The sequence below is a fragment of the Pecten maximus genome, chromosome 4 (assembly GCF_902652985.1).
Source record: "Pecten maximus chromosome 4, xPecMax1.1, whole genome shotgun sequence".
NCBI classification, from domain to species: domain Eukaryota; kingdom Metazoa; phylum Mollusca; class Bivalvia; order Pectinida; family Pectinidae; genus Pecten; species Pecten maximus.
The window spans coordinates 37,652,484-37,669,215 of record NC_047018.1 but is presented as its reverse complement, the minus strand read 5'-3'; the positions used below and the strand labels follow the sequence as shown (position 1 = coordinate 37,669,215).

Genomic DNA, 16,732 nt, shown 5'->3' with positions numbered 1-16,732 from the left:
TCAATTAGAGATAGACTCAATTCAATTAGAGATAGGTTCAATTCAATTAGAGATGGGTGATTCAATTGTACCTATCTTTAAATAATTAAAGATAGGTACAAATAATTGCACCTATATTCAATTGAATTGAACCTATCTTCAATTATTTGGAGATAGGTTCAATTAATTGAATATGTTAATTTGGCGTTCCATACTCATTGGGATATACAAACTTCGTGTTTCCACGTATCATGTCTGGGAAATGATGATATCCATGAAAGTTAATGATTAAAAGTCTAGTTTCTCTAAGAAATGTCATCGAGTAGTGTCCATGTTCAGAAGGTGAACTAGAAAATCTAGGATTTAATTTTATGTTAAAATGTCTTCGACATATCTGAGACTGCATGCTGACACGCAAAACATAAACTTACGTGCATGTGAACAAAGCAAAACTATAACAAATTTGAAAATAAGCTGTAGTCTAGATTATGTACTTAAGTGATAGCCTATCAAAAGTATTGTTTGTTCACGAAACGTGGTTGATAGTTTTCATATTTTCCCGCGAATTTCACAAAACAAAGCGTCTCACATTGAGAACTTCCGGAACGTTTTGACCTCTGACCTTTCTAATTCGGAAGTAGCACATTGGAAAGCAGCCCATGAAGTTTGATGTGTAGGAGAAGAGATGGCTAGTCCCCTGTTCAGGAGAGGTATGCATATTGTTTACAGGGTTTTAACATCGCATGGGTTAACGCCTGTTTAAGGTTGCAGAAAACTTTGAATTGCTACGAACAGCCGTCGTCTCTACCGGGTAGTATCGCCCCCATTCCTTCAGTATTTGTAAACAAAACAAACTTTGCAAACTTGTAAAAAGTTCTATAAGTTAGAGTTTTGGTCCGAGACAGTACTAGTCTAGGCAGTGTTAACAAACAACCAACATTATAGTACTTAATTAACAATAACATGTTATTCCTGTGAACAGTCCTGGGTCCGTTTTATTCCTGAAACTGACCACAATCTGACCAAACTTTACCTGGTGGCTTTGTCTGTCGATGCAGACGAGGCTTGTACCTCTGACTGTATAGTTGGTGAGACCAAACCTAGTAATGGGTGGAGTCATATAGACCTTAAACCATTATCTTACTAAAGTACCTGTAATCTGACCGATTTGTAGGCCATTTGATGAACTGTTCATGGTATATATGTCACCTAGTATGTCTCCGCCTAATTGCAGTATAGTTTGTACAAATAGATGACCGTCCTAAATTTGGAGTCTACATGGTATCGTAGACATTCATATTTATATTACCAATATCTAACATAGTCCGTAATGACATTAACATCAAAATGACTTCCAGTTATAAAATAAGGCTCAGTATCCATGACATTAGTTTACTTCCAGTTTTAGAATAAAGCCCTGTATCCATGATGTTTGCTAGTTAAACTACTGGCATATCTAAACAGGATGACTAGGATATACTTGTTGGATAAGAATTTAATATGAAGAAAAAATGTCTGTTATGGTTGATTGTTGTTGAGTTGATAGGAGGAGAATTGATTGATGAAGCCACTCAGAGCTTCACACCCCGTGTGGAGAGGAGGCGAAAGCTTAGTCCTGACTTGTGAAATCAATACATGTATGCAGTTCAACTTCAATTTATCTCAAGAACAATTGCAAGCTCATTTTTAGCTGCACATTGATTTCGATTTGTTTATATCCAAGAAGGAAATTTAATGATAGAATGTTATTTAGCCTTGAGCATATCCTCTAATTCAATAGGCAGATAAAGAAAACCTATACTTGAAAGGGATGTTGTTTACAATTGATTCAATTTAATTTAATAAAAAGAGAAAGTATTTCATTAGAAATGTAATGCTCATACACATATCATTTTTACGTCCTTGAACAGACACAAGTATGAGCATTGTATGTATGTGTTTAGAACTGCAATATGTCAATAAAAAAGACTGGGATATTAAAAAAATGAATCTTGAAATTGACGGATGCTCAACCAATCATGGCATCAGGTCTTAAGGATAAACTTGGTGCAGATCTGCACTTCGATATTCCTTCCTTTTTCTAAGTCTTTCATTGCAAAGAAAATGCCATTTACAGACTATACTGAGTAAACAACATGCTAGAAATGAAGTAACGCCTACTTCGCTATTAGCCTGTTTTGTAAGGAGGTTTATATGTTTTCGTGAGAGATTTTCTAACTTTTACTTGGATAGGGCTTCATAAACTATGACATTAAATGCATGCTATTGTGTATTACATTTCTATTTAATTTGCTTAATGATATAATTATAAAAAAAAGTTAAAAATCTACTCGGTGTTGGTGTCTGATATGAAAATCTCTAGATGAAACTACAGTGCATTCTACAGATGTTTTAATTGATTTCTGATGGTAGCCTCTGATTACAGTGTTTGCGTCAGTGCTATAAAGTTGATACGATTTCAAAGGGAAATTGTTTATTTAAAAATTAACATTTTTCATTATTTTATTCATATTGAATCTGAAATTGAAATTAAAAATTGACAGTTGATGTGTGTTTTATGATAAAGATGGTTATTATATGTACCATGTATTGGCAATCCCATTAGTTTTATGTCTAAATTTGTCATCTCGTGAGGGTCGTTACTTTGTTTATATTAGTACATGGCTAGATGCCATTGTGTTTGTACTGGAACTGTACAAGGACTCGAGGGAATACGTCCATGTTTGATAATACCCACAATAAAATTGCATGGACAGAAAAAAATTATTACTAGAAAATTGTAACGCAATTACAAGGCACTGATTGATAAAAACATTTTTGACTGGTCCTCTCTTGTCACGCCTAATCTATTATTGAAAGGAGACGACTAGCGTTTAATGTCACAAGCCAGCCTCAATGCTAGCTACATATAGCAGGTTCATAATTTTTCTGTATGCATAGCTTATTGGAAAACTGGCAATAGTTGTAATAATTACAGTGGATGTTTTCACACTTAATAAACTTTGTGATGGTATAGCTGTCGGTGGAGCTGTTAACAGGTTTTGGCGATTTGTAGCAAATGGATTATTATCTTGTTGCATAGTGTTGTAGCAATCCTGCCGAAATGATACTCTATAAAACTGGTGGGACCTAATTAATAATTGATCAATCATTGTGCTATAGTTATCCCTTTGTTTAACTTGTTAAGTGCCTTCCATTGCCATGGAAACTTATTATGTGGTACATAGGATTTTTTCCACGCTACTACTATACTACTACAACTACTACCTCCGTGTTAATATCGTCGATGGTTGTGAGCAATCTTCACATCAAACACGCTCTCTGTCGGGTACAGATGCATTAGCTGTCCGACGACACACACCAACAATTCACATGCAAGGCAAATGAATAGTTAACAGTGATGATGAAGTTGTAATTCCGCACCACAGGTTGCAAGGCCCAGAGGCAGGTTTTGGACATATATATACTTCCTATAGGTATTGCATATATGTATGCTCCCAGATAGATCATTGTTAGTGGAAAATGTAGTCAATACCTCCTGGAGCTAGTTCCCAGGAGAATCAGCGTTACACATGATTGAAATGTGATCAGTTCTGTACTGTTTGGACTAAGCGGATTCTTAGTAAAGGTAAAATGTTTTGGCATTTGTCTGTTCACATCGTGGATTGGCAGTATTCCTATGTGTACAGTGTATTTGTGGACAGTGGGTCTGTGTGTTGTGTGGCGTAGCAATGTGTCCTGATATTTCCACATTTTTGTGCTGTGATGGGGGATATAGCTGATCCTAATGAGTGTAAGGTATGGCTTCTGGACGACGCATCGGACCATTCCGACCACAAGGAGGATCACTTAGATGAACAGAAGGAGTGTGTAGAGAATTTGACCGCCAATGGTTTGGATGATGGTGGTCTTGGCCTATTGATCCCGGGACAGTTGCATTGTGATAAACCAGTTAAGAAACTTAAACAAAAGCAGTACAGGAAAGTTGGCACCAAGTCGAAGAAGCGGGTCAGGTGTGTGAGGAAGTGTTTGTGCTGCTGTGTGTGTGCACAGGAGGACAACAGGAGTAAGCAAGGTGAGTCGCTCACAAGTTTGGAGTCCCACAGGTCTCACGGCCATGCTACAAACCCAACAAATAATCTAATTTGTTGTATAGGCAGTTTGGAGAAGTTGATGTGACGAGAGTATATTGTGTATGTATGCTACTGTTTCAGGCAAGATCTAGATGTCTCGTTGAAATGGCCAAGGACACCTGTCACCTACCTAACTGTTGTATGGTACTGTAAAGTGAGTTCATCAGGTGATGTGGTAAAAATGAGTGGAATATACAGTCTATACATGTACAGCTGGTCACAATTAGCTTTTGTCTTCTCACGATGTACAACAATGCTTTCTATTTGTTAATGCTATAGTTGTCATATCTATATTACAGTTGTTACTGTCTCGAGATATCACAACTATATTACAGTGAGTGTCTGTCGAGTTGTCACGACTATATTACAGTGAGTGTCTGTCGAGTTGTCACGACTATATTGCAGTGAGTGTCTGTCGAGTTGTCACGACTATATTACAGTGAGTGTCTGTTGAGTTGTCACGACTATATTACAGTGAGTGTCTGTCGAGTTGTCACGACTATATTACAGTGAGTGTCTGTCGAGTTGTCACGACTATATTACAGTGAGTGTCTGTCGATTTGTCACGACTATATTACAGTGAGTGTCTGTCGAGTTGTCACGACTATATTACAGTGAGTGTCTGTCGAGTTGTCACGACTATATTACAGTGAGTGTCTGTCGAGTTGTCACAACTATATTACAGTGAGTGTCTGTCGAGTTGTCACGACTATATTATAGTGAGTGTCTGTCGAGTTGTCACGACTATATTACAGTGAGTGTCTGTCCAGTTGTCATAACTATATTACAGGGGTCTGACTGTCCGGTTGTCATAACTATATTACATTGGTCTGACTGTCCAGTTGTCATAACTATATTACATTTTTCTGACTGTCCAGTTGTCATAACTATATTACAGTGGTCTGACTGTCCAGTTGTCATAACTATATTACAGGGGTCTGACTGTCCAGTTGTCATAACTATATTACAGGGGTCTGACTGTCCGGTTGTCATAACTATATTACAGTGGTCTGACTGTCCGGTTGTCATAACTATATTACAGGGGTCTGACTGTCCAGTTGTCATAACTATATTACACTGTACTGACTGTCCAGTTGTCATAACTATATTACAGTGGTCTGACTGTCCAGTTGTCACAATTATAACATAACAGTGGTCTGACTATCCGGTTGTCATAACTATATTACACTGTTCTGACTGTCCAGTTGTCATAACTATATTACACTATTCTGACTGTCCAGTTGTCATAACTATATTACACTGAACTGACTGTCCAGTTGTCATAACTATATTACACTATACTGACTGTCCAGTTGTCGTTACTATATTACAATGTACTGACTGTCCAGTTGTCGTTACTATATTACAATGTACTGACTGTCCAGTTGTCATAACTATATTACACTGTACTGACTGTCCAGTTGTCATAACTATATTACAGGGGTCTGACTGTCCCGTTGTCATAACTATATTACAGTGGTCTGACTGTCCGGTTGTCATAACTATATTACAGTGGTCTGACTGTCCGGTTGTCATAACTATATTACACTGTACTGACTGTCCAGTTGTCATAATTATATTACACTGTTCTAACTGTTCAGTTGTCGTTACTATATTACACTGTTCTGACTGTCCAGTTGTCGTTACTATATTACACTGTTCTGACTGTCCAGTTGTCATAACTATATTACACTGTTCTGACTGTCCAGTTGTCATAACTATATTACACTGTACTGACTGTCCAGTTGTCATAACTATATTACACTGTACTGACTGTCCAGTTGTCATAACTATATTACACTCTTCTAACTGTCCAGTTGTCATAACTATATTACAATGTACTGACTGTCCAGTTGTCATAACTATATTACACTTTTCTGACTGTCCAGTTGTCATAACTATATTACACTGTACTGACTGTCCAGTTGTCATAACTATATTACAATGTACTGACTGTCCAGTTGTCATAACTATATTACAATGTACTGACTGTCCAGTTGTCATAACAATATTACACTGTACTGACTGTACAGTGTCATAACTTTATTACACTGTTCTGACTGTCCAGTTGTCATTACTATATTACATTGTACTGACTGTCCAGTTGTCATAATTATATTACACTGTTATGACTGTCCAGATGTCATAACTATATTACACTGTACTGACTGTCCAGTTGTCATAACTATATTACACTGTTATGACTGTCCAGTTGTCGTTACTATATTACACTGTTCTGACTGTCCAGTTGTCGTTACTATATTACACTGTTCTGACTGTCCAGTTGTCATAATTATATTACACTGTTCTGACTGTTCAGTTGTCGTTACTATATTACACTGTACTGACTGTCCAGTTGTCGTTACTATATTACACTGTTCTGACTGTCCAGTTGTCATAATTATATTACACTGTTCTGACTGTTCAGTTGTCGTTACTATATTACACTGTTCTGACTGTCCAGTTGTCGTTACTATATTACAATGTACTGACTGTCTAGTTGTCATAACTATATTACACTGTTCTGACTGTCCAGTTGTCATAACTATATTACACTGTACTGACTGTCCAGTTGTCATAATTATATTACACTGTTCTGACTGTTCAGTTGTCGTTACTATATTACACTGTTCTGACTGTCCAGTTGTCGTTACTATATTACACTGTTCTGACTGTCCAGTTGTCATAATTATATTACACTGTTCTGACTGTCCAGTTGTCATAACTATATTACAGTGTTCTGACTGTCCAGTTGTCATAATTATATTACACTGTTCTGACTGTTCAGTTGTCGTTACTATATTACACTGTTCTGACTGTCCAGTTGTCGTTACTATATTACAATGTACTGACTGTCTAGTTGTCATAATTATATTACACTGTTCTGACTGTCCAGTTGTCATAACTATATTACACTGTACTGACTGTCCAGTTGTCATAACTATATTACAATGTTCTGACTGTCCAGTTGTCATAACTATATTACACTGTTCTGACTGTCCAGTTGTCATAACTATATTACACTGTTCTGACTGTCCAGTTGTCATAACTATATTACACTGTTCTGACTGTCCAGTTGTCGTTTACTATATTACACTGTTCTAACTGTCCAGTTGTTGTTACTATATTACACTGTACTGACTGTCCAGTTGTTGTTACTATATTACACTGTACTGACTGTCCAGTTGTCATAACTATATTACACTTTTCTGACTGTCCAGTTGTCACAAATATATTACACTGTTCTGACTGTCAAGTTGTCACAACTATATTACAGTGGTCTGACTGTCCAGTTGTCATAACTATATTACAGTGGTCTGACTGTCCAGTTGTCATAACTATATTACACTGTACTGACTGTCCAGTTGTCATAACTATATTACACTGTACTGACTGTCCAGTTGTTGTTACTATATTACACTGTACTGACTGTCCAGTTATCATAACTATATTACACTGTACTGACTGTCCAGTTGGCGTTACTATATTACACTGTACTGACTGTCCAGTTGTCATAACTATATTACACTGTACTGACTGTCCAGTTATCATAACTATATTACACTGTTCTGACTGTCCAGTTGTCATAACTATATTACAATGTACTGACTGTCCAGTTGTCATAACTATATTACACTGTTCTGACTGTCCAGTTGTCATAACTATATTACACTGTACTGACTGTCCAGTTGTCGTTACTATATTACACTGTACTGACTGTCCAGTTGTCATAACTATATTACACTGTACTGACTGTCCAGTTGTCATAACTATATTACACTGTACTGACTGTCCAGTTGTCATGGCTATATTACACTGTACTGACTGTCCAGTTGTCGTTACTATATTACACTGTACTGACTGTCCAGTTGTCATTACTTTATTACACTATTCTGACTGTCCAGTTGTCATAACTATATTACACTGTACTGACTGTCCAGTTGTCATTACTATATAACACTGTACTGACTGTTCAGTTGTCGTTACTATATTACACTGTTCTGACTGTCCAGTTGTCATTACTATATTACAGTGGTCTGGCTGTCCAGTTGTCATAATTATATTACACTGTTATGACTGTCCAGTTGTCATTACTATATTACAGTGGTCTGGCTTTCCAGTTGCCACATGTATATGTATATAACAGTGTGTCAACTTTCCAGTTGTTGCAATTATGCTGTTTACTTGCTGTTTGTCAATGCTTATTTCAGTGTAATGTCAAGGTCAAATAAGAAGGTGTTTGGGTGACAAGTCAGATCAATGGTATTTGATATAAGGTCAAGGTCAGATGAATAAGATTTAGTATCATAACAATGTCAGATCAGGTAATCTTCAATTCAATTTCAAGGTTGGGTCATGTAATATAAGATACAAGGTTAATTTCAGATCAAGTGATATTAAATACAAGGTCAATGTCAGATCAAGTGATATTAAATACAAGGTTAATGTGATCAGATCAAGTGATATTAAATACAAGGTCAAGGTCAGATCAAGTGATATTAAATACAAGGTCAATGTCAGATCAAGTGATATTAAATACAAGGCCAAGGTCAGATCAAGTGATATAAAATAAAAGGTCAAAGTCAAGTAATGTTCAATATTAAAGGCCAAGAACAGATCAGATGGCCATCGGAGACCTCTGGGGTCGCTGTGAGACATGGTTGATTCTACTATCAAATGATATGTATTTGGTCTTGTATCCATTATCATATTACAGGGTGATGGCCTTATTTACAGATGAGATGAGAACAATTGTTACCCTGGGGATATAACTGTTGTCCAGAACCCAGTACAGGACACTCTGTCATGTGAACAGAACCCTCTCAGGGACTGCCTTGTCACGTGAACCTGGCGTGCTGTTGTTCAATCAGTTTTTATCTGCACAATTACCAAATGAAAAGTACACACATGATCAAGGCTCCAGCCCATCAATTTGCAATCTGTCGAGATACAGGTACAGAAGTGATGCTGAGGTGTGTAAGACTACTATCTATTGGCCGTGGTGTCCTCGGGTAAACAGTTTGGTACTTGACCCGTTAACATAGGTACGGCCATATCGATCAGCTTCATGGTTGGGCAGCCATGCGTCCTAAGTAATGATTTGTCAGGTTTATTCCCCCCTCAATGCACTGTCCTTCCTTTTGTTTAGTGTATACATGTATGATGATATTATCCAGTTGCTTTCAACACTGTTTCTAAAGAATGACATGGATGTAAATGATGATCAACGAGGAAATGTCAAGGTCACAGTACATTACCATATTTAACCACAAATAAGTCCCTGCTCATAAATAATCTCCAATCTTCATTTTTGCCAAGCTAAGTAGCAATGGTTCAAAAATTAGCTCCCCAAACTTTAAGACTAAACTTTTACACTGAAGGAGGGGGCTTATTTGAGATTAAATACAATACTAAACTTTAATACTAGGGGAGGGGGCTTATTTGAGGACAAATACAGTAATAAACTTTTACACTAGTGGAGGGGCTTATTTGAGGACAAATACAGTATATATGGACTAAGCCTTTACACTAGAGGGGGATGGCTTACTTGATGATAAATATAATATAATTATGTAATATACATAAAATGTTGATTATATATATCCTATATATATCAAATGTTTATCTGATATACATGAAAAATACGGCGATTTGTCATCACATTTTTGGTAATCTCCCACATCAATTGCGTTTGAAAATTGATATATGGTGGCAGATGTTTCTGATAAAAATCACATTAGGTAGAATACACACAATATAAGACTGGGATGCTGAATTGAGATGCTTTTGCAAAATATCTAGAATGATATTGTCTTTAAAAAATCTCACACTTTTCCACACTGACTGCAGACTAGATCCATTTTACCGTAGACCTAGTTTTAAACACTTCAGTGATTAATGCTCTCTGGAAATTGTCAGACGATCATCTTATGTGATATCCTATAAATGTATTTGTATTTGTGGTTTGTGAGTTATATAGGTATATCTGTTAAGTTAAACATGGTACATCATATCTCCTGATCTCCCATAGTAACACCAAGTGTATATCTGTGTCCATAGTAACAGGGTATGTATGTATTTAATACCGGTATGTCAATATAAGTACAGAGACTATATATTGTCATAACACCATCAGTAAAAGAGCATGTCACACCCTGTAGTTATGGCAGGGACTCGATTTTGATGTGGTTTGGTTTGGTTTATTTTGTTTAAAGTCCTATTAACAGTCAGGGACATTCAAGGACATGGAGATGGAGGAAAGCCGGAGTGCCCTAAGAAAAACCACGGGCCTATGGTCAGTACAAGGCAACTGCCCCTCATGGGTTTCAAACTCGAGACCAAGAGGTGCAGGGCTAGTGATTAAGTGTCTGGACACCTTAACCACTTGGCCACCGATGATTTGGTATTGTCATAGAAGTGGGTGTATTGGTGTTACATGGCCTGAGTATCGGAGATAGATGTCGTAAATCTGTGTCGTATCACTATAGCAACAGGAATTGTTTGGTACAACAATATATCAAACAATTGATGTATGACACATGATCATCATCATGATGTGACTTAACTTTCCAAAAGTAAAAAAAAGAATTGCAATGGTTTTACTGCTATATCAAAATAACAACAGACTGATGTAGACTGTATCAGTGTTATATCACCATAACAACAGACTGATGTAGACTGTATCAGTGTTATGTCACCATAACAACAGACTGATGTAGACTGTATCAGTGTTATATCACCATAACAACAGACTGATGTAGACTGTATCAGTGTTATATCACCATAACAACAGACTGATGTAGACTGTATCAGTGTTATATCACCATAACAACAGACTGATGTAGACTGTATCAGTGTTGTGTCACCATGTCACCATAACAACAGACTGATGTAGACTGTATCAGTGTTGTGTCACCATGTCACCATAACAACAGACTGATGTAGACTGTATCAATGTTATGTCACCATAACAACAGACTGATGTAGACTATCAGTGTTATATTACCATAACAACAGACTGATGTAGACTGTATCGGTGTTATATCACCATAACAACAGACTGATGTAGACTGTATCAGTGTTATGTCACCATAACAACAGACTGATGTAGACTGTATCAGTGTTATATCACCATAACAACAGACTGATGTAGACTGTATCAGTGTTATATCACCATAACAACAGACTGATGTCGACTGTATCAGTGTTATATCACCATAACAACAGACTGATGTAGACTGTATCAGTGTTATATCACCATAACAACAGACTGATGTAGACTGTATCATTGTTATATCACCATAACAACAGACTGATGTAGACTGTATCAGTGTTATGTCACCATAACAACAGACTGATGTAGACTGTATCAGTGTTATATCACCATAACAACAGACTGATGTAGACTGTATCAGTGTTATGTCACCATAACAACAGACTGATGTAGACTGTTACAGTGTTATATCACCATAACAACAGACTGATGTAGACTGTATCAGTGTTGTGTCACCATAACAACAGACTGATGTAGACTGTATCAGTGTTATATCACCATAACAACAGACTGATGTAGACTATCAGTGTTGTCACCATAACAACAGACTGATGTAGACTATCAGTGTTATGTCACCATAACAACAGACTGATGTAGACTGTATCAGTGTTATATCACCATAACAACAGACTGATGTAGACTGTATCAGTGTTATATCACCATAACAACATACTGATGTAGACTGTATCAGTGTTATATCACCATAACAACAGACTGATGTAGACTGTATCAGTGTTATATCACCATAACAACAAACTGATGTAGACTGTATCAGTGTTATATCACCATAACAACAGACTGATGTAGACTGTATCAGTGTTATGTCACCATAACAACAGACTGATGTAGACTGTTACAGTGTTATATCACCATAACAACAGACTGATGTAGACTGTATCAGTGTTATATCACCATAACAACAGACTGATGTAGACTGTATCGGTGTTATATCACCATAACAACAGACTGATGTAGACTGTATCAGTGTTATGTCACCATAACAACAGACTGATGTAGACTGTATCAGTGTTATATCACCATAACAACAGACTGATGTAGACTGTATCAGTGTTATATCACCATAACAACAGACTGATGTAGACTGTATCGGTGTTATATCACCATAACAACAGACTGATGTAGACTGTATCAGTGTTATGTCACCATAACAACAGACTGATGTAGACTGTATCAGTGTTATGTCACCATAACAACAGACTGATGTACAATGTATTACTGTTACATTAACATACCATATATAACACCAGACTGATGTAGGATTTAGTATTTGTTTCTTTTGTTGGTGTTATAATCTATAGTATCCAGACTCTACAGTAGATAGAAAGTGATGTAGAATATATTGGCTCTATGAATTCATTTATGCAGATGTGCTCAGGAGTAAACCACCTGCAAGTACAATAAAATGTTTATAATTGATCTTCATTTTCCATATCACGTATTGGTTTTTGATGTCCTTTTATACAATACAATAGTGGCATGGTGTGCTGCACTGCTAGAGTATTGATGATTTATTGACAATATCAGAATATCTACATGTACATATATTACAATCATTAAAGCACCTTTTTGACAGTTTCTACATGACAATGGTTCCAGAAATTTGCTGCTTGGCTGCATATAATGTATTTATATATGCATTATCGCAATGATGAATAACTGCACTTCCCTGGAGTTTTAACAGCACTAAATGTATGGGGTGGTCCTGGGGGGATCAAATGGCTCTCATGTACGGATTAACCTCTTGTTAACACTCTACCTGCTTCGTCTTTACTGTCAATGAATACCATGTGGATTAACGACCCAGCTCAATCTTGGTCCAGTACATCAAGTCTTGGATCGAGGTTCAGTCATATCAGCCTGAAATTATCCATTTTAACATCAGATGGTTGTTCTTAAATTCATTTATAACCAGTATTTCCTTCTTTTCATTGGAATGCTTTTTATGTGAATTATTCTTTGGAATATTATTGGTCCCCAGATTATAAGTTTAGTAATAAAAAGCATTGCAGGAGTAGGAGAAGAATTAATTGATTGGCTGTAATATGAGTGCGGGCGACTGTAATGATTTTTGTAAAAGTTCTTCCATAACAAAATTTACCAGAACTGTAGGAATTCTGAAGTTTCCCTAAGCCATTTGTAGTCATTTAGGATCTATGCTTGTTTCATGGTGAAGACCTTGTGTAAAATTTTGTTTTTATGATGGTGGGCTATTCAAATCGCCCTGCGTCCGTGGTCTGTGGTCCGTCCGTCCGTCCCTCCGTCCGTAAACAATTCTTGTTATCGCTATTTCTGAGAAAGTACTGAAGGGATCTTTCTCAAATTTCATATGTAGGTTCCCCTTGGTGCCTAGTTATGCAAATTGCGTTTTGAGACCAATCGGAAAACAACATGGCCGACAGGCAGCCATCTTGGATTTTGACAATTGAAGTTTGTTATCACTATTTCTGAAAATGTACTGAAGGGATCTTTCTCAAATTTCATATGTAGGTTCCCCTTGGTGCCTAGTTATGCATATTGCGTTTTGAGACTAATCGGAAAACAACATGGCCGACAGGCAGCCATCTTGGATTTTGACAATTGAAGTTTGTTATCGCTATTTCTGAGAAAGTACTGAAGGGATCATTATCAAATTTCATATGTAGGTTCCCCTTAGGTGCCTAGTTATGCATATTGCGTTTTTAGACCAATCAGAAAACAACATGGCCGACAGGCAGCCATCTTGGATTTTGACAATTGAAGTTTGTTATCGCTATTTCTGAGAAAGTCCTGAAGGGATCATTCTCAAATTTCATATGTAGGTTCCCCTTGGTGCCTAGTTATGCATATTGCGATTTGAGACCAATCGGAAAACAACATGGCCGACAGACCGCCATCTTGGATTTTGACAATTGAAGTTTGTTATCTCTATTTCTCAAAGTACTGAATGGATCTTTCTCAAATTTCATAAGTAGGTTCCCCTTGGTTCCTTGTATTGCATTTTTGGACCAGTCTGTCCTGAAAACAACCTGGCAAACAAACAGCCATTATCGTTAAATTTCAACTTTCTTATATAGCTAGGATTCCCTTGTTTGAAAAGTACTGGAGGGATGTCTCGATTTGCACAGATTAGTAAAATGAAGGGAAAAGTAGAGAAAAGATCAATCTGACATGGAACCTATGAAGATCATTCAATGGTGGGCGCCAAGATCCCTCTGGGATCTCTTGTTATTTATTTTTTATAATTCTTTATTTTTAAAGACATTTTTCATGCATGAATACATAAGAGCCACACACACAAACACACATCAATTCCAACAGGTAGCTTTCACTGCAATATATAGTTAAATATCAAACAAAGATGTATTTCTTTGAACAGTAAATACAGCAAATCTGAGCTGCAAAAATGTCACATTCTGTTTGAATTTGAGACAGTTATGGGAATGAAAATGAAACAGATACACTTGAAATTGCACCAAGCAACTGAAATTGGACCAAGAAACCCCCCCCCCCCCCCCCCCCCCTCTAAAAAAAAAAAAGGATAAAGGCAATTTATTCTAACCTCAATGTCACAAAACATAACAAGTTATTTCAGAAGAAAGGAATTTTCCATTTTTTCGAAAAAGAAAAATGTTGCTTGGATCGTTTCGATTGGCTCCATCAACAATTGCTTTTAATAGACATAAAGATGCTTAATGTGTCTAAATATACATTCTGTTATATAAGTTTGGTGTGTTTGGAATACACATACAAGGTGACGAAGCTGAGGATAATGTATTATGCGAGAGAAAAAAAACGCTTCCTTTATTCACTGAGATAGCAATTAAAGAAAATGATGGGCGCCGATTGAGGGGTAGACATGACATAATACTGATTCACAGCTTCCACCAAGTCAAAAGATTGGATCATTGAAATGAACACTGTTGTTTTCTTGTCCAAAATCTTTTGTTTATTGGACGAACAATTACATTCAATTACAATGAGTGTAATGGTGTGTCAAGTTAACTTAAACAAAAATATTTACTGGAGAAGCTGGAATTTATATACCTAATCTATACTACACACGATTGTAGGTGGATAAAGGTTATTTCGCCAAGAAATAGAAATCAGGTCATTAGGTGTCTTCATAACGACTGATTAACATATTACAGACTTACTGGTGTTACTTTTACGACTGGTTGTAAACACCCTATTGTCTCCGTGAGGCTTACTGACCATTGTTGGTCATCAAGTAAAGGCCGTTACAATGTGTAATGTAAACTATCTGGGATACAGTTGTACAAGCTTGGTTTGTGGAAGGATCCGATAGGAGGTAGTCAGTACAAATTAAGAGCTTGCGAGGTAATTGCAAACAGTTATGACTATATCATAAAAATTTTATGATAATTGCAAAATGGCTTCTCGGAATCTCTTGTAATGTAGGTTTTAGCTGAATGATCATTCTTATGGTTTACCCTGTGTAAAGGCTAATAGGAGAAATGCCAGTTAAAACATTTACACTGCGGGAACAGACGGCTGGTTAAAAGGCGATAGAGTTGACCTCAGAATAGAATAAAATTCTGTCCTCTCTCCATCTCGTCCACAGAGGGTGGACGAAAGCTCTGCCTGCCCTCCTGACCTACCTTTTCCTTCTAGACTTGAGCTTGTTTTAGAAATGTAACAGGTGGCTGATAATTAACAATGGTACATGTGTTTAACAGGACAACATGGACAATTTTGACTTTAAGAATACTTAATGTTCAGTCATTAAGATGTGAAATACTAACTAGATCTATATTTAAAAAAAAATATATGATTAGGTTCGGAAAAAATTCTTTCCTAAAAATTTAGATATATTACATATTGAATGGCATTTCCTACTGCATTACACTTGATCACTGATTCTATTCTGTGTGGTTTTAATGAGTATCTAAACCTCCATCTAACCTGCAACCTTTTCTAGTGCAAAATAATTAGGTCATAAAATAAAGCACCTGACTGTAAAATAATTACCCATGGTAGTACTTTCAAATTTAAGGATTGCAGTTTCTTTAAATTGAGAATGGAAAAAGATCCTAAGTGGGACCAAAAAACAGCAATAGGTGATGAAAATGCTATATAGTATTGTTTTTATCTCGAGTGCAGTATGGCTATGAAGACAAAATGGTGTGTATATGATGAAGAACATCATGTCCTGTAAAGTCACTATTGGCACATATACCTGGCTATATACTGGAACACTTTCACATTCACAGTTGTCATGGCGATGGGGAATCGGAAAGCCATTACACAACATGTAATTATGGCACAATTCTTTTTAAACTTGGCAGGCTGCCAAAGTTTGAGACTGATGTCAGCTATGATAAGTGTAGGTTTAATTATATATCATATGTGCTTGTAATGGTAAAAAAATGTGAAAATCCTAAATTAACTTTTTTATTCTTTTATCAGTTCTCGGATCAAATTCTGTAATAGTGTTTGATAGGAGGAGATGCATGTTAACTGGCTTCACTAGCTTTAAGGAGGATATACATCTTCAACATGTAAACTGCGTAACGGTTTTTCAGTTCCCTGCATATTGTACTGGTAA

General features: G+C 36.6%; 1 protein-coding gene across 1 annotated transcript in view; it reads left to right on the top strand.

Annotated features, from left to right (window-relative positions):
• Nucleotides 1-595: 595 nt before the first annotated feature.
• Nucleotides 596-16,732, top strand: part of LOC117326006 (dystrobrevin beta-like) — a 141,490-nt gene continuing 125,353 nt past the window's right edge. Inside the window, exon 1 of the mRNA XM_033882561.1 lies at nucleotides 596-689. Within this exon, the coding sequence (XP_033738452.1) occupies nucleotides 665-689 (25 nt within the window). The 5' untranslated portion in view covers nucleotides 596-664. The remainder of the gene's footprint in view (nucleotides 690-16,732) is intronic.